At 39.9% G+C, this 19,831-nt stretch overlaps 1 protein-coding gene across 4 annotated transcripts in view; it reads left to right on the top strand.

Annotated features, from left to right (window-relative positions):
* Positions 1 to 19,831, top strand: part of THSD7B (thrombospondin type 1 domain containing 7B) — a 299,320-nt gene that overhangs the window by 114,483 nt on the left and 165,006 nt on the right. For all 4 annotated transcript variants that reach the window (XM_071435444.1, XM_071435447.1, XM_071435445.1 and 1 more), the window contains exons 5-7: positions 285 to 539; positions 6,598 to 6,767; positions 18,036 to 18,191. In XM_071435444.1, the coding sequence (XP_071291545.1) occupies positions 285 to 539; positions 6,598 to 6,767; positions 18,036 to 18,191 (581 nt within the window). The remainder of the gene's footprint in view (positions 1 to 284; positions 540 to 6,597; positions 6,768 to 18,035; positions 18,192 to 19,831) is intronic.

A 19,831-nucleotide genomic window follows, 5' to 3' on the forward strand; every position in this document is an offset into this window, starting at 1 on the left:
AAATTCTGGCTACACAGGGGCAAATATAATGCTTTGTGCATCTGTTTTAACTCAGATAAATGAGATACAATATTTACAAAGTACTCAGCATACAAGTTTGCACCCAGAACTCATTGGAAATGTATTATGTGCCCTGCATTCAAACTTCTCTTATTCCCATTGCCCTGGTGTTGGTCTAGATGTTCTGCCTGAATGACCATGGATTTCTTCTTGGGGAGTATGGCTTGGAAAAGAACTTCATTGAGCAAGACCTCCTCAGCTGTTGTACTGTGTTCTTACCGCAGCCTCTGCCTGCAAGACCCCGTGGGCCCCGTGACCTCCAGGTCCTGTGTCATCCCCAAGGACTGCGCCACGTCCGAGTGGTCCCCGTGGAGCCGCTGCTGGCGCAGCTGCAGCTGGGGCAGCGTGGCCGCGGGGCTGCGCAGCCGGCGCCGCCGCGTGCGGAGCGTGCCCGTGGGCACCGGCCGGCCCTGCCCGGAGCTGGAGGAGAGGGAAGCGTGCGGTGGAGGAGGGAAGGCACCGCTGCAGCCCTGCCCCAGGTATGGCCAGAGATGCTTCTTCCCTGGGTTTTGGAGGTAAAGAAGCCCCTGCAGATACTCCCTGCTCGGTTTGTGCATGGAGAGGGGTGCAAGTGGTGCTTTCTCTGTGTCAGACAGATCATCGATTTGGTCATTGTTAGCTGTCATTATTGGTATTAGTTCTTGTTACTAATGCTCTCTTTCAATTATTGCTATTTTCATTATTCCTATTACAATAATTACAGTTATATGTAGAAATAAATTTGAATTGCACCCACTACATTTCATATGTAGTTCGCATTTATCATATTTTAAAAACTGAGAGCAGTCGCTCTTGTTCTCTAAATGGCTTTTGTCCTGATCGTTGTTTCAGAGAATTTCATCAGCTGTGCAGAGACTGGGCAGGTTTCCACGGCTGAGCTTTTATTGGCTTTGAAATTTTAATTTTTGCATAAGATTTAATGATTCATCTTCATCTCCCCATAAAAAAATCCCAGTCTTGCTTGAGGAAGATGGGAACTGCTCAGAGGGTAATAGATTAGACTTTACTCAGCTTCCCTCTGCGTGCTTCTTGAAATGGGAAACTTTGCAGTCCTTGACAGCTTGCTTGGTTTGTGGTGTGAAGGAGAGGATCTCACCTTTCTGGTCTGTAAGCCTGTGCCATTATGCTTGACCAGGCTAACAGAGGAGCTCAATAGTGTGCTTTGCAAAGAAAATAAAATATTGCTTGATTTTTCGTGAGACATGCTCTGAGATTGACTGTAAAATGCTTTGGGATTGATAGAATTTTATATGCATGCAGAAAAATCTCCCTGTCTGTGAATGAGTGTGTTTAATAGGAGAGCTGTTCAGTGCTCAAGTCATGAGTTTCTGGGGCTTTTGCCAGATACTGCCAAAACCTTCTATAAAGCCTTTGCAAGATACATTTCTTAGGAAGGCATCGCCTGTAAAAGTGTCTCTGTATCACTGGGCTCATTCAAAATCAAATGCTGATCATTTTTATGCACCCTGCTAGCAGAAGAGAGGAAGTATAAAAAAATATTCTGTTGCTTGATTACATTCTAAGGAAAGGCTCTTACAGAGTGATTTTTGCTCCTGCCCAAGTGCACATCAATTTCAAAGACAATAGATTAACACATTGTCTTGCTGATTTTGTACAGGAGCGTGGGTGCAGGTGATACCTGATGGGGGGAGACTGGCTGGAAGTTAATCAGGGAGTGAACAGACGTGGGTCTATCCCTGGTTTCTCACTTCCCCTTTTTGACATTGCACTGTATTGAAGGGCAAACGGTTGTATAGAGCCAGGAGAGCACAAAAGGTGAGAACCTGCAAACCACTGATAATTTTTGAGGTGCCTCCCTCTCTGTATAGGAAGAAAATCTGTTCTTTTAGTGCATTGCTGCTCTGCCCAGGTTTTCATAAGCCTGTGAGCTCTGAAACCTTCCCCATCCCATTATGCCTCCCTACCTTGAAGCAACACCTCCAGGGCAGTACCTGCATGAGTGAGGATGAACTCTAATGTGCTAGCTCAGAAAAATAACATTAAACTTGCAGGTTAATAGAGCCACTTAGCTGAAAATATTAAAAAGTACAACTCTGGTATTTAGTTAATAGTTATTTCTAGGGATGTAATATCTCAAAATGCAGGTGGTAGGCTGTGACCTTCTCACACTGTGCAGAAGAATTTTACAGCAGTGCCTGGTTACTAGACTTTGATTGATTCACTCAGTATAAAGAAACAAGCGAGAATGAAAATCCATAATATTGCAGTATGTGCTGTGTGTCTACTGGATGTAAGGCTGTGGGGACCAGGATTTTGTATTAATGAACAGAAATAAGAAAAATGTATGTTATTTAGGTTTCAGCAGCTGGTAAAGGTTGCTATTGGTCCATATTTCAGTTTGCAGCCTGGTGATTTGGTGTTGGTCCTTGGGAATTGGTCACTGAGCTACTGGAAATAACTCAGATTGGAAATCAGTAGCTTTCCAGACATGGAGAGATGTAGTGTTAATCCTTGTGAAATAATACAAGAAACTTCAAATGTTTCTATTCTCCTTATTTGACCACATTCTATTTGTAAGGTAATACCTAGGAAGATTATGCTTTTTTCCCCATTAAATATATGCCATTTTATCTGTAGTTTGCTGAGGCTTGCCAAACAATCATCTTTTCTTTCTACCCCTTAAATGAAGATGATGAATTTAAGGAGCTGCAGTAGCAGAAATAAAAGAGGCTCTCCTTCATTTGTCTGGTCTCAAGACAAACCACTCCTTTTTTTCTGTTTGTCTAATCAGATTAGGTTTTAAATCCTTTAAGGTAAGACTGCTGTTTACTTTCCAAGTTCCTAGAAAACATCTCTTTTTTTAGGTTGATTTGGAAACAAGTAGTCTTTCCTTTATTTTTAGGGCAAGAATTTTCCACAGCATGCTTCAGCCACAGCAAAGAAAATGGGCTAGGACATAGACCAGAACAAGTTGCTGAGCAGAAGGAATGGGATTAGGAAGAAATTAATATTATATTTAGAAGAATATTAGGAAGAAATTCTTCATTGTGAGGGTGGTGAGTCGCTGGCACAGGATGCCCAGCAAAGCTGTGGCTGCTCCAACCCTGGAAGTGTCCAAGGCCAGGTTGGATGGGGCTTGGAGCCACCTGGGATAGTGAAAGGCAGGGGGTTGGAATGAGATGATCTTCAAGGTCCTTTTCAGCCCAAGCCAATCTATGATTTTTATGATTTTCTAGAGGCTGTTTTGTAATGCAGGGGCAGAGAGCACCCCATGGCTGCATGAAGATACATAGTGTGGGCTTCATGCACTGACATAAAAAAGCAGCAGCTTAAGAGGTTGCAGAGTTGTACTCCTCAGAGAGAGGTGGGTGAAGTTATATTCCAGTCACCTAAAAGGATCCAGAGATGACAAAAATACTTTAAGCCTCAGAACTGCTCAGTTAAATATAACCTCTATGCCCATGGCAAAGCTACAAGTTAATGGTCCCATCACAGGTAGGTGGCACAGGTGTAAATTTGCTGTTAAATGGGAAGGGCTTTTAATTTTATGGCTGAAGTTTACAATAACATCTATAATCAATAGTCTAAATGCAAGAAAATAAAACACTTCAACTGCATATAAGACTCCAGAGCTTTGTGCTTTGTTTTACCTTTGGTTATTTGTTCTGAAAGGATTAAGTGCTTAAAAAGCTTAAACACATAGGAGGTGATTCTACTTTCTTTTATTGTGATATAAATTTGGGGTAGTTCAATTAAAGTGAATGGGTATATACAGGTATAAAACTTGTGTAAACACTAAGAGCATAAGTCCTATAGACTAAAGAGACCAAGAGGTTGCCGTAAATCGGAAAGATATTGAGCCCTTGTTTGTTTCATAACTGTCACCGAGTCATGAGTTTTAAAACAATGTATTATATCTTTTTTATCCTTGATCTGTTGCTTTCATGTTCGCTGGGAGTAGGTAGATTTTCCAGAATTATGATTATGTCTTCATATCATTCATTTTGGTTGTGGTTGCTACGTTACGAGACAGGGATATAGCAAAAACTCTCCTTGCTTTGTTGGAAATTCAAAGCTTTTCAGAAGTTAAATGATGGAAAATGGGAATGTTTTAAGACTTGATTCTTTAAAAAAGGCTTATTGCTGAGATACAGGTGTGCTGGTATTACTTTGTAAATGAGGTTTATTATGCCCAAATTGAAGATAAGGCATTAGTGTGAAGTAGTAAAGACTGGAGAGGAAGTGCAGTGAACTGTGCTAGAAGGCCTCTGGAGTTAGACTTGGGCAGTGCCCTTCAGCCCTTTGACCTCCTGGTGGGCTTGTTAATGCTATGGAAATGTGTCCCTTTTTATGCCTGGAGGTCAGGATTTGTTTTTGGAGCACTGGACATGTGCAGGTAGGAGCAGACAGGGCTGAGGCTTGGAGCTGGTGCCAGTGGCACTCGGGAGGGCTCTCCTTGCCCATGCTCACACAAGTTACTCTGGGAGAATATATAAAGGATTTTTTTTTTCTTTTTAATTCAAGAGCTGATGAAGTTTAATTATCTCTCTGAGCTCAGATTTAGTTATTTTGCATAATTTTAATCACCGATGGCCTAATTTTCATAGGTGTTAATTCCCGCAGCTCACACTGAATAGGAGAAGCAGATGCTCACACCTCTGGAAATGAGTCTTTAGGATCTAGAGTTCACAGCTGACTTCCAAAACCAGATATTGATAATGAGTTTTACCTTAGTCCATTTTTGTTTTAAGAAATACTTATTTAAAGCAACTATGTCCATGGCTGTGGAAAGATGGGTGTGTTCTATATTCAAGATTTTAATTTCAAAAGTAGACCTGAAAAGCACAGATTTCTGAAGGGCTGTGGAGGAGGAATCCCCTTCACCCGGTGTTTGCTGAAGAGCACTTTTCATTGCCTTTATGGTTGCATTTAACACTGCAGGCCCAAGAAATGGGATTAGGAATTCCCAGAAGGAACTAGTGAGAAGAGGAATTCATGGCTGTGCTTTATATGTTGTGGGAGTTAGATATTTGATACTTGTCATGTGAAAAGTGTGCTCTTTATTATTTTCTTTGGGGGTAATGAACCCTGTGAGTGTACCCAGATTTGCACAGGATGCTTTGAGTTATTTAAGAAAGCATGACAGCTCATCTGAACAGTACCTGTAAATGCAAGTAATTGGCAGTATTCACAAATATTTTTCGTGAATACATTACAAAATTTTGGGCTAAAAACAAAATCATTCGCAAAAAAAATTCATTCACAAAGTAAGTTAAGAGAACATGTGTACTCCAACTAGTGTGTTTATTTTTCATATAGTTTTGAGATGCAGGTTAGCTTGCCATAACTGTCAGGAGCAGATACTGTGGAGAATAAACAGAATTATGATGTGGAAGGCTTTTTGTGCAGAGACACCCCACTGTGTTTGAGTTTACAGTGATCAGTCAGCAGTTAAGGAACATATGTAGTTTTAACAACTGTGGATCTGCTGTAAAAGGAGAGAGTATTTGTCTTGAGAATAAAGGAAGGAAATTATTTTACATAGTTTACATTACACAAACCCCAAAGATTCTGTGGTAAAAATAAACTAGGAAATTTAGAGGAGTGGAGGCATAAAGCAGCACAAGTGTGAACAGATTGGTTATAAAAACAGTATTGCCTGAGATTTGTGTTTGGGAAGATGGGGAAGACTTTGGGCTCTTATTTATTTACTCTCCTCAGACTGTGACCTGTGAATTAAAGTGAACTCTGCCTGTGGAAACAGTTGTGTTAGAAGTATGCTCTACATTTTCAGTCATGATGGGGAAATAAATTCTGCTTTCCATGGATAGACAGCACTGTTTTCCCTGTGGTTTTAATAAGTTCTTCCTGGCATTTAAGCTGATACACACCAACAACTGTTGTCTGTACAGCATTCACCTACCTGTGTCCTAAAATCTTGTAATTCCTTGAGAACCTTTAATGCTCTTTAGGTGTGAGTGGAACATAGAATGAAAGTATTTTTTGTCTCGAGCTTGCTGTGTATCACAACTTGTGGAAAATGGAATTAAATGAGATGCTTTAGCCAATCCCTTGAAGGAACTGGCAGGACCTTGGGCACTTAGAAAGGTGCCCCCTGTGGAAAAGCTGCAAGTGCTTGGAGCTCCATTGACAAATGGAGGATTTCAGCTGTTAGGGGCATTTCAGAGTGAGGTGTTCAGCTCTTGGCAGAGAAGGGTGGTTTAGTGCTTTGAGACACATGTTTGAAAACTACTGTTCACACTTAATCAAACCTCTTAATCTTCACTCATTTTTTACACTGTGCTCTAAGGTGCTGTCAGGATGATTTAGTGCTTCAGAACGCTTTGGAGATTGGTGCTCTGTCAAAAGTTTTACACAAGTGCTCTAGACAAATAGCACATACTTAACCTATGTAAATTTGACACTCAAAATGTTTCCAAACATTCCCTGTTTTGGGTAGGAAAGTCCTGCTATAAAGATTAAGCCCATTGTATTTTGTCATCTAATAAAGTACCTCTCCTCTTACCTGTAGTCTTTCAAAAACTAATTTTACCTGTTCTCTTTCTATTCCCAAAGGTTTGCCTGGAGGACTTCTGAATGGAAAGCTTGCCAAGTGTCTCTGCTTCTTGACCCGCAGGACCCTCACCACCAGAAGCAGGCAGGGCTCTGTGGAGGTGGCATCCAAAGCCGCGTGGTCTACTGTGCCCAGATCGTCGTGGAGCTGGGGACTCACCGGCCCAAGGAGGGTGCGTGCGCAGGGTCGCTCTGAAATGCTGGCCTGAGTGGATCTGAGTGGGAGAAACGGGAAGAAAAAAGTAGATGACATGGAGGCATTGGTAGCCTTTGGCTTGCTGGTGCCCTCCTTGTGTCCATGCTCACACAGGGAGGTGCTGCTGGGCACCAGAGGGAGCCCTGAGGGAGCCCTGAATTGCTGCCAGTTCTGTTGTTCGCTTCATTGGGAGAGTTACAAAGGATGAAGGAACTAAATTATGCTTGGAGTTGACTTTTCTTCCTCTGTCATATATCAGGAAACCCAGCCCCTTGGTAGCTGAATGCACTTATCTGTAGTGTAGTCTTAGTTTAGAATATAAAACAGGTTGTCACACACCATTCTGGATATGGCTTTAGCCTCTGCTTCAGGTTGATACACAGTCTTTCTTGTGATTTGAAGGGGAAAGCAAAAATAATATTGTCACAACTTTTGAGCAGACAGACGGGTTTTGGACTCTGGAAGTGAGTTATATTTCCTTTAGAAGAATAATAAGTAGTTACAGATTCACAATGAATAATTCATCATAGGCTGTTTTATTTACTCAATGTGGTGCTCTTGCAGAATGTGTTTTTGAGCAGAGATGTAAGATAATAACAACACAATATTGTATCTTATTTTTTTTTTTACTTACAGAGGAGAAGCAAGAGTTTCCTGGGTGCCCAGTGTGTGTCCCAGCATCCCTCACAGACTCTGAGGTTATAGAAAAGCAGACCTGTTTTAATCTTTATTCAGTCCATGCACAGTGGCTGATTCACCTCTCCCAGACATCTGGCACTCCTGTGCTCTCCCAGCACAAGCCTTCTCTCTTGTTCCACACAAGTGTGGACTTTGAGAGTTAGAAAAGTGCTGTTAATAAAAGGTGTGCGGCATTTATTGACTTTTCTTCATCCTTCTGAGCACTCCTGTTCCTTGCAGCTACTGTGGGGCAGGTTGGTGAGCAGAGAGCTTGAACTGACTTCATTCTCACTTTATTCTTTGTCAGAATTGTGAATTTCTCAGGAGGAATAGAGGAGTGCCTCTGAATTCCTTGAGCATTTACATATCTCATGACCAGAGTGGTGCTGCATATCCAGTGTGTGACCCACCTGCAGCTTTTTCCCTTGCTCAAAGTTCAGCTCAGCTTAAAAGTTGCAGGACCCTCCTCAACTAAAAAAAAACCCCACAAACCCTGGGATACCTCTTCCTTGTATTTACACTTCTAATCTTTAAAAATTCATATAGTCAGCTGGAAAAACCCAGCTGTGCAGAGCAATTGTACTAGTTATAAACTATTACTGTAATTTCAAAGCAGTAGTGCAGATGTGCAGTAGTGCTTGAAAAGTGAAAATCCCATCTACTATCAGCACAGTGACATGCAGATGGAACAGGGAAAGCCTTCCCTGTTATCCCTCCTCATCCAGGAATATTCAGTGTGTCTCATTTACTAGCTGACTAATTTTTGTTCTTTGAATAAATAAGGAATTACATTTTTTTTCTTTTTTCTTTTGGCAATCAAAACTGGCAGAATACTTTTATTTATCACTGTCTCATCTTTTAATGTACCAATTTTTCAGTGATGAGAAAATGAAGAAGTTAATTCTCTATGTATAAGCAAATACAGTGTCTAATTGCTACCATCAAAAGCACAGTAATTTTTCTTTCTTCAGCTCTTGAGTGTCCTTAACGGGATCATTCAGGAGTCAAACAAGCAAGTCTAATGGAATATTACCATCCATCACAGTTGTTATTCTTCTGGTTACTTCCAAAGAGAATTTGGACCTGGGCCCAATGACATATGTGAAGGAAGATTTTTGTCCCGTGGTCTCTCCAGCAGCATTCTGGGATAAAATATGTTGAATCCTACTTGGAGACAGGTACCATCTGTGATGTGTTTATACACACTGCTCAAAGCTCTTTTATCCCCCAAGGATGTCTCTCCCATTTTTTATTTGCCTAGTCTTGCCATCTATATCTTCTTTTATTAAAATGTGTGTTTGGAAAGGGAGCACCTGTTTCCTTGAGTCTCTATATATCAGCTGCTCAGAAGGTTAAGTCTACTGAAATCTTTCTATATTTTGATTATAAGGTTCCAACTTGAAGATACTGAAAATGGAAAACTCTCACTCAGGTATTACTTTAAGAAATGCATTGATAAGATTTCATATTTTTCTCCCCCAAGAGGTGACCTAACTAAGAAATCCCTGTCTTTTTCCAAGTGAAGTTGTACGTTTTCTAAGCCTTGAGGAGGATGTTCATACTATTAATATGAGTATTTGGAAGGAAAAGATATTGCAGTCTTTGAAGTGCTTGGTAATATTCCTGCATTCTGAGGCTGTTACAGCTAAATTTACATTGGTAAATGTGTAAAGTGCTGTGTAGTTCAGAGATCTGTGAATGTAGGTAACCCTAAATGAAGAGACTGTGCTGGTTTTAATGCTGACTGTTCTGTCCAAGGACTCCACATCCCTCCTCACCTGGGAGGCTTTTGTTCATTTAGGCTGAACTTTAACATGATTACCTTTCTACAGATCCTGCTGGTTTTAAGTATCTCACTGAATTTTAACATGTTTAAATTTATAATGCTTAATTTTCACAAAGAGGTTGTAATCTAGTAATTCCAGGGATGGAAGTGGCAAATCCGCATGTTTGAAATGATGTTGCTTTTAAAGAGGAGATTTTTTGCATTTTGCACAAAAAGTAGCACAGAATATGCAAGTGAGCTGCTTCTGGTACATCCCTTTCTGCCCTTCAGCTCTGGATACTCCTTGATCCCTGTGCCTGGAATCCCGTTTCTGGAACAAACTGTAGGAATGGTGGTGACCACCCTTCTTTGTACCTCTTTTTTAAAGTAAGTGTGTTCACTCATAGGAAAACTCTCTTAAGCAAAGTAGAAATGCACACCATTAATTTATTTTCAAAGCCAGACACTGCTACCATAGGACAGAAATGCTTTCTTCTCCTCTGCAAGTGGGCTTACAAAAAGAGAGAGCATTTTTGGGATTTTATGAAATTTTATCTGAAATGTATTGTTCCATAATAAATTTTAATTGATCTGGGTGAATATCACTAACTAGCAATCCCCAGTGTACCAACAAAAAAGACTTCTGGTAGGGAAGAATATTATGCAACAATCTGTTTATGAAACCTCTCCTTGTCTGGCAGTACAACTCTCCTCTCAATAAATTATTCCAGTGATATGGGAATGAAAATTCCTCTTAGAATCTGGGACTGGTGTCTGTATTTATGTTCAAACAGTTAATAAACATATGTGGTTCTACCTCAGGATTTTTTTACCTTCTTTTCTGAAGACCAGGGAGTATCCTTCTGTTTTCTAATTAATTTTGCCTTTTGGCTTTATCTGGAAACTGTATCTCTTTCTCATTAGTCTGGGAGATGGCAGTCTTTATAAAATACTCCAGAAGTATTTCCTCTCTTCTCTGAACTATTTACCTGCTCTCTCTAGTGGCTGGGATTGCTGCTCTTTCCATATTTTCTGTAGTTTTCTAACTAGGGTTCTGTCTGCCCTGTCATTCTTTCATAAAATTTGTGCCTTATATATCTTGACATTTTTCCTTTTTTATTTGTTTGAATGAGATCCAATTCACATCTTGCTTTCAGAATTTTCTTAGAGTGTTTTTGGAGCCTGTCTGCTTAAGTTTTAATTATAGGACTGAAAAGACCTTTGTGAAATAACTCTTCACTTCCTTGAATCCTCTTTATTGTTTACTCTGCATAGTAAATTTGGCTAATAAAATGTATCTCTTATTACCTGCTCAGCAGAAATCATTGCAGGTTCCTGTCTTCTTAATCTTTGTTATTACATCTGAAAATCCACATAAAATTCTCATGCCTGTACAAGGTTCTAAAGTTTTGTTTACATTTTTTTGCTTAATGAGTTTATCATATTTGTCTCCATATATTTGTTTTTATTTGGGCTTTAATTTCAGTAGCAGGTATGTGACACAGTTGTGCCTTGATTGTTTTTGGATAGCTTTAAGTGTAACCCTTCAAAACTATTTTGTGCAGAAGTCTCTATTATTTTTATATTCCTCCTTCCTTTGAGACACATTCAACCCTCACCTGTTAGTAGACATAGTACCTTGCCTTACTCCCCTGCAGTTCCCCAGCCTATACTAATTCTTGCTTTATTTTTAGGATACAATTCCACCTGGTTCATTTTACATCAGATTGGTTTTTTATAAACTTGCGTGTTGCCAGCTGTAGCAGCAAAACCTCCTTTAATCTGCTTAGAGCTGAGGACTTGGAAAATCCTCAAGTACCTGTTCAGGTCTAATGGTTACTCTCTGATCCATCCCTCTGTGTATTCCCTTATGTAGTTTTGTCTTACAAGCCCCTTTACTGGCAGAATCACAAAATGGTCTGAAGCTGAAACTGGTCCCCTGCACTTTCATCTAAGTCCTACTTCTACGAGTCTCAAAATGATTATTTTATGGCCTTTATACATTCTTGTTTTCCACAAAATATTGAACTTTCTCCCTACTGCTGATAGACAAAAATGCCTATTCCTTTCTTATCTGATGAGTGATTTTTTCAGATTCTTCTTGATTCCCATATGGGAAATATTTTGGCATTGTGTTTTGTTTTTCAGATATTGGTACCTCTTTGGACTTGCACAGAGATTAATTTGAGGAGTGTTTCCATAGATACGTTATTCTCTATTTGTTCTCATCGCTTTCTTTCTTCTCTATTGTCTTTTTTAGCTCCAAAATGTGCTGTTTTACCTCCTTTGCTCTGTTTGCTCTGTTTCCTAATGAGGGTGCCATGATTTTTTCCCTGCAAGTTCTTTGTTCTGCTCTGAATCATGACCTTCCAATGTGTGTCTCCTGGGGGATTAGTGTTTCAAACTGGTGCATGTGGCATCTGTTCAGTGAACTCTGGTTTTGGGAAGAGGACAATGCCAGTGGAAAGCCCAGTTTGAACGTGCCCCCATCCCCTTGGGTGCTAGGGGTCTTGTGGAGCACCAGGTCCAGCTCTTGAGGAACTGAGGTTGGTGTGCAGGTTGTTGTTATTTATGGCTTTTGCCATCCTGAATGTTGGATGTGCATCCTGCCTATAAAGGACTGTGTTGATGAAGATAAACTGCCTGTGGAGTTTAGGAGTTGATGCAGGTTATACCTTGTTGGAGTGAACCCTGTGTGGAGTATGAGCCTTATATTAAATGCACACTTCTTTTTTTTTTTTTTTTTTTTTTTTTTGGTAAATTTATGCTGGTGAAACTGCAGGAATGAGAAGATTAATTTACTCTACGGAAATTAGAATTTTAGGACTTTGATGTTTAAATCCTGTTTTCCTTGTCTGGTTTATGAAATTGAAAAGGAATAGGTTAGAATATATTAGTAATGAGAAAAGTTGACTAGGCCTGTAGGAGGGAGAGAAATAATGGTCAGCAGTGGTGTGAAAAAAGCTTTGTTGAGCTGCTCCTGGTGCAGCAACAGGAGCATCCAGCCTGGAGCTTAGCTGACCTGAATCAGCTAGAAGCCAGATTCTCAGGTGGAACCTCTCCCCCCCAAGGATCCCTCTCATCCCAAACTAGTTATTTATCACTGGGATGGCTGTATTGGCTTGAAAAGATGAGAAATACACCTCTGAAGTGTGAAATATATTCAGAGAAGTCTGTATCAGATTTATATTGCTGTGATGCCAAGTTATTGATCTGTAAGCTCACCAAATGCTGAGCAGATTTATGAGATACAACTCACATAATGGAAAAATAAATATGTAACAGCTGGCTTCTTCAGGGGAAACCCTGTAGAAGCAGGAGAGGAAATTATTTTATTCAGATTGTTGTAGTGCTTGACAGTGGTATTTAAATGTGCATTTCAGAAATTTGAGTTTGAATCCATTAAGAAAAAAAAACCCAACATTTTCCCTAATGTCTTTTAGAGGTGTAATACTTTTAATTCTTTCATATCTTAAAACTAATTAAACTAAAATGAAGTGAGTAATGTTTAAAAAGACTTTGACAGTGAAAAAAAGTGAGCCTCTTTTGAGGTGTCTTATAAAAAATAGGCCTTTTTTTTTTTGTCAATAAGCTATTTGTTATGACCCTGAATAGTTATCACTTTATAAATGCCTGAATTTGTTTAGCTGGCTGTGGTATGCAGCAAATAATATGTTACCCAGTGAGTTCACGTGAGATTCTAGGTTTTAGTCAAGGCTTTTATCTTTGTAAGCTAACATTTTAATTGCATCTGTGTTTTTATAATTATTTCCTTCCACTGGAACTGGATTAATTCCCTCCCAGACAGTGATGGTTTGTTCTGTGTAATTTTGTCCTGCTGCTGTTCTGAGGCTGGGGAGCTGCATTGTGTTCAGACAATAACAGGGAGAGAGATGAAAAATTAAAAGGATTTGTGTGCACGAGGCTACGCCACAAACTGGGACACTGGGGAGAGAGAAGGAAGCCAGAGGTGTCTGGAGCAGGGACACTGGAGATAAATGAAGTTTGTGTGCCAAGGCCAGCCTGGCTGCTCCCAGGATCCGTGTCACCAGCTTAGCTTTGGGCCACCTGTGCCACATCCCGGTGTCCCAGGCACATCCACAGAGGGTCCCCAAAGAGGTTCCTCCTTCCTGTGGAATGAACGCTCAACACAGCAGTGGGCAAAGCTCTTACAAGGCTTTGATGAAGTTTTCATGGATTTTCTTCCCTGTTTCATAGGTTTTCTTCCCTTCCCTTTTCTTTCCTTGTTTCTTCTCTCACCCTCTCTGGTGGTCTGCTCCAGCAATTTTCAGCATTTTCTGGCTAACAGCCAAAAGGCTCAAATATCCTGCAGAATCCTTTTTTGCTTTCCATCATTGGCTTTGCTGCTATCCCAGCATCCCTGTTGCCTCTGCTGTTTTTCCTGGACACGCTTAATGAATTGTCACCTCTGATCTGCTCAGTCATGTGGCTGCTGGTGGGGAGCCCCGTGCTCACTCTGAATTTTTGCCAGATATGTAGAGTGTTGTTAATCTCCACAAGTTCTGCTGTAGCAAAACAATGCAGTATCCCAGCTGAGATCATAGTCCTGTTGAGCAGCAGAGGGAGGACACAGGGATACTTTTTGTTTGTGTCACTTTAATAAAATTGTGAGGATTTTTATTGTTCTGAAATGCATTAAGCCATTGTTGCTCTTGGCAATCCACTATTAACCCTCTTTCATGCTGTGATTAGCCTTCTATTCATACGTTGTTCCTTGTCTATTAAATGGATTTTAATTGAAAATAGGCCTCCAACTTTGTGCTTAGTGGCTTCAAAACTAATTGATTTTTCCTCAAAGCATAAAGGAACCCTTTCCATCAGACATGGGGTGCATTAGGCCTTAATGGAGGGGTGCAAGGGACTGGGGTTGGTGCCATTTCCAGGCTGGACAGATGGCATTCACCACTTCTCCCTTGTGCAGTGTTTTGTTTTTGCTATAAAAATGTCTTTCAGATTAGAGAAATTGCTTGCAAATGTTGTGCTGGGTTTACCCCTATTGTGTTTTACACATGAAGGTGTTTTTATAACATAACTCTCTCCTTTGTGGTTTTCTCAAGTAATTTCCCTTTGTATTGATCCAAGTGTCTTTGGTTTATAAGTCCCAGCAAAGGCAGTAAGAGCTTTCACAAGGATATGCCATCCCTTTCTCATACCTGCCTTGTATCCTGGCAGTCTTCAATTTGGATTAGTTTTGCCACATGGTAAACATTTGGATTTATTGCCTTGAGAATTGAGTGCTACCTAAAGTATGTAAGAGGCAGACCTGATAATTTTTGTGTGTATTCCAGATATATTAGTGATATTTAGAAAAATCTCATTTTGGTTTTAGTTAGAAAAATACTTGGGTTTTCACTGTAAAAGGAAAATGTAGTTAAAGTCCAGGAAAAAAAGTGTTACTTACCTCCTGAGGAGTTGAAAAACCATATTTGACAGGACCCCCTGCAAACAAAATGCCATCCTATGCATTTCTGCCTCTTGTTTGGTCAGCATTGCTTTTAACATAGTGTGAGTATGTGTGCCTGCAAGTATCTGTCCACATGACTCTATTCAAAGATAATTTATTTATTGGCTTAAAATTGCATTATGGAAATAATCATATCAGAGCTGATTTTCTCTTCCTCCAAATCATTACCTCAGTAAAAATATATAGGGAAACAAGACACTTTAGAACCCAATTTATTATCTCCTGCTGGTAGCAATAACCTGAAAATAACAGCAAATAGTAAAATTCAAACTTGAGGCAAGACACTGGTGCTGGAACAGCTGCAGTTGCATTTATAAAGGATAGATTCAATATAACAGCTATAGAAATGTGCAATGTTTCAGAGGCTCCCAGATTAGTACTTGATTGCTTTTTCAAGTTTATTCTATAGATTGGGAAGAACACAGGATTTTAAAAGGTATGAACAAGTGTCATAAATAAGCTGCTACTTGAATCAGAGATGTTTCCTCCCCCTCCCACTCTGCTTTCCTGGCTTCTGCCTTTCACCTGTCTCCAAAAACGTGGCTAAGGTTGTTCCAAGGAAAATAATTACACAAAAAGCACTTTTTCTGTATGAATGCAGGAAAATGCCACTACAGAGTCAATTATTGAACGAAATCAGAAGGCTGGCCCATTCCTAAAGACATTCCTGGCAGCTCTGTTCATTTATCATAGGCATAATGTCAGGTTTTTTCCCTGAATAGGACATGCCCAGCCAGGCTGCCCATGCCATTTGGAGGCAGCAGTGTGTGAGGATTTTGGCATTTAAAGGGTTCACAGGAAAATTTCCCCTTATCATTCCTTTATAATTAAAAAAAAGATAAATTTGTTAGAGTATAAAAGAATGACCGGAGAAAATCACATCAAGCTTTGAAATAAACCAGATGGAAATCAGAGTTTTTAATCAAATGGCTGAAGAAGAATGAATTTTGTTTTAAAGAGGACCCTGCTGGTTCATCTTGTCACTCTGGGTGGAAACTGTCTCTCTATACCTGCCAGGTGTTGGAAAAGGATTGCATTTATCATTACAGCTTGGGTTTCTTGTTCTGGTCTTATTCCTGAAGACTGACTGGAGGACTGCAGTCAGTGTAGAGTGAGGAGCATAACCTGGCACAGACTTGGAATGTATTTGGATATTTGATCAGAATGGTATTTTCTGATTTACCTTTTCTAGAATGCAAAGAACTATGTAAGGAAGTGAGCAAACAAGCAGCCTTATTCCAGTGCCAAATGGGAAACATTTCCTGGGAGAAGAGCTCCTAGTGCTAGAATTAAATAGGGCATCAGCCCATGGGACAAAGAGGAGCAGGAGGGTGGTTGGCAGGGAGAGAAAGGCAGGAATTCCCATCAGAATGGGAAGAAGTCATCCATGAATGTGGGATGGGTTGTAGCCCCTTTCACTTTTTGTTATCAATTTTTCTTGATTTTTTTAATCCAAAATCAATTTAAAATCATCTTGGGTGCACTGGTTGGTTTTCAAAGAAGGAGAACCATCCAGCTGTATCTAGGCTTCCGCATTTAAATAGTTAAATTCAGTATAGAAACAGCCTAAAAATCAATGAGGAGGGAAGAGCCATTCTTGGCAACAACACCTTGAGTTAGAGCAAAGCTGGACTGGACTTTATTCCTTGGGTTGACCATTTGTACCCAGTTTTATTTCCTTTCCTTTGTCCGAGAGAACTTCCAGAAAACTGATACAGTTTTGCAAAGCTTGATGCTGAGAGGCAGGTTAAGCCATGCATGAGACTTCTTGGTAAAATAAATGCTCTTATCCTTAAAACTCTAAATATTTATCTCATTCTGTCTGTCACTTCACTTGCAAGGTTTCTAGAAAAGGTGTCTTTATGTGAGCGTTCAGATGAATTGGATTTATGCCACCTTGTTCTAATCTTTAAATGAACATGTCAAAGGCCTTACAGGGTCTGAGAAAACTTTCAGAAAATGGTCTTTTTTACCAATATATTATCTTTCAGCTTAGAATTAAATCACACTGTTGTTTAATCCTATTATTCTGATGAGTTGGAATCATAAGCACTGATATTGGTCTGAATATCACTTTAGAGTGATAGGTCTAAACTCAGCCTCAGGATGTGCAAATCAGAATTCGAGGTTGTGAATGTTAAATTCTTGTGTCAAAAAAAAAAAGAAGTGTTTTTCTTCAAATGATTAATTTAAAAGAAAATGGTGTAATATCAGAAAAAGGAAAGATTACTCATATGTTGGGCATGTTTTTACAAATTCTTTTAAAATCAATTCCATGCGTGGAAGCAAAGAAAAACAGACATGAAAAATAAAAATGAGGATAAAACAAACTCAGTAGCTATAAAAATTAATGAAGTCTTGGTAATGCCATGGCAAAGTAAACTCAAACAAGCCTTAGCCTTTTGAAAGACTGCTTTGATATTGATTTATCTAAAGAGACAGCCAAATTCAGCCCATAATGTAATTGAAATGCAATATCATATAATGACTCAGAGGACAGATTTAAGAGTCTTTCTTTCCCTTTCTTTTCCTTCCTCCCCCTGCCCCAAATAAAAAGGTGAGAGAAGTTAATTGAATCTAGAAATCTCTTATGATAAATGAAAATACAAAGAGAGTCAACTTTCCAAATCCATTGTCAGTATCAACTGAACTGGAGCTTGGCAGGGTTTGGGATTGGCTCCTTTCTGGAATAAAGAGGATTGGAGATCCATGGGTGCAGGCAGCTCAGGTAAATGTCTCTCCTCTCAGGCAGGAAAGATGCTTCGTGCTTGTGTATGTGCAGAGTAATCTGGGAGCTCTGCTCAGTTTTATTGGAAATAGGTGAAAAAATTCCAGGGTCTGGACACTGCATCCATAATCCAAAGATGGCAGTGCCCTGAAGGGCATGGGAATGGGGAGAGTCCCCTGTGCTGCTTGGGTTTTACTCACCTGCTTCTGCCTGGCTCCCTGTTGCACTGGGAGCTTTTTGGATTCCCTGCTTAGGTGTCTTTCTCTTCAGCCCTGTCTGAAGAGGTCTCCTTGGCCATAAGTGTGGGGATTAGATTCCAGTTTGTTACTCCAGCACTGCTGAAAATCAGCACTCAATCTAGTTTTAAAGCACCTGATTACCACTAAGAATAGTCTCAACTGGCTTGCTGAATAAGGGTGGTTTAGATAAAACTCTTAAGTGCCTTTCTGAACACAGGATTAACTTTTTTGCCCTGGGAGAGAAGACCCTGAAAAATCACTGGATTCTGGTGCATTCAGGAAAACTAAGGCCACCAGGGCAGAATTACCTTGATTTTATTTTTCCTTTTTTTTTTTCTCTTTTCCCTTAGTTGCCAGACCAGTGGATGGGAAGCTTTGCCAGGGTCCCGCCCCTGCCAGCTCCCAGCTGTGTCACCTGCCGTGCCTGGCCGAGTGCGCGGTGTCCTCGTGGTCGCCGTGGGGTCCCTGCCTGCCCGAGAGCTGCCAGCACCGCCATGGAGGGAGAGGTGAGCAGGGAGTGCAGCATTGCAGAAGGACTGCAAAAGCAGAGCTGTCTCATTGGACATTGGGGGCCTAATGTGTTTTTAAAAAAAATTAATCTAACACAGGATGAAGCTCTTGGATGTGCATTGTGGAATCTGACCTTTAAAAGCTTTTTGCCGTAATTCATGTGAGAAGAAAAAGTAGGATTTTTTCAGGTGCTTTTGTCCTGCACTGAACTTGTGCAGGATGATCTCTTGGGCCAGCAGCTGCCAGGCTGCCCCTCTCTGATCCCCCTGGAGGTCCTACTGCATGCCTGGGTTCCAGGGCAGTGTATCAGGATGGAGGTGCATCCCACAGCCCTGAAACCTGGACTCAGGTGGACCCAAGAGGTTGTTCTCATTGTTGGGGGTTTGGTTTAAATTCCTGGAAGAAGGATGTGCAAATGTAGTTCAGCCTCCCCTGGATTTTAATAGAAAGCTATACATGTTTGTTGCTGTGACACATTGAGATTCCTCACAGAGCCTTTCCTAAAGCTCTAAGTTGCAGAGATGGTTCTTGGAGTGCATGTCAGGGAATGGATATTATTGTTTAGAAATTAAGCTCTTCTGAAATTTCACATGCTTAAGTATGTGAAATTATTTCAACTGCTTAAGTTGAAATAAGAAATTAAGCTCAACTGAAATTTCACATGCTTAAGTATGTGAAATTATTTCAACTGGTCAAAAGTTTTCAAACAAAATGCGAGATAATAAAAAATAATATTTGCAAAAGCATTTCATGTTTAAATTGTTTTGAAAAATTTCTTTTTGCTCATTTGAGAACTGTGGAAGTTTGGTCTGTAATAATCTCTGGGATGTTTTATTTTTCATTTTCTTTTCTGTTTCATGACCAAAGCATTTCCATGTAGCCTCTACTAATGCTGTTTATTTCCCTTGCTCCAAGACCGTCAGAGGAAAAACCCACATGCATTTTTTTCTGCCTTTTTCTTAGAATTCTGTGTCATTTACGTAACAGAACTTGCTGAAAGATACTTGTGTATTAGTTCTGCATTGTATATAGCAACATGACTTTTGGTTTTATTCAGAAGGAGGTAGATTATGTAATCAATTCTATGATTATTTCTGTAACCTTTTTCTTCCACTTTACATTTGAATCTTCCAGTTTAATAGGATGTCATTTCAAAGAGGTCTGATATGTATTATGTATCAGAAAACCTTATGCCTTCATGAAACAGAATACTAATTTCTTAGTAAACTGTTCTGCTGTGTCTCAAAACAAATCCTTTCATTAGTGGATTCCCAGGCAGAATGTAGATGTCATTTATGTCTTCATTTCCTTAACTGTTTCTCTCTTTTTATCTTAATGCTGTTATAACATTAATATATGCATCGCTAGTAAATTTCTATATCCTGACATGTGTATTTCAGTCTAATGCTGATGAAAGGGAAAAAGAAATGTAAAAAATATGAGTTGCTGGAATTCTTTGCACACTGCTAGATTTTGCATGCCTGGACAGCTACAGTGCTGTCCCAGTCAACCCAGTTTGTAAATATTGTTCACTTGTTTGTCTTTAAATCCCCCAGCTCCAGATGCCCCATATAGTCCTCTTGCTACTAAATTATTGCATAAATATTTTTTTCTGTTGTCCAGTTAATCCAGCTCT

The sequence above is a fragment of the Agelaius tricolor genome, unplaced genomic scaffold, assembly GCF_023055355.1.
Source record: "Agelaius tricolor isolate 1412-34295 unplaced genomic scaffold, bAgeTri1.0.p SCAF_10, whole genome shotgun sequence".
Lineage (NCBI taxonomy): Eukaryota > Metazoa > Chordata > Aves > Passeriformes > Icteridae > Agelaius > Agelaius tricolor.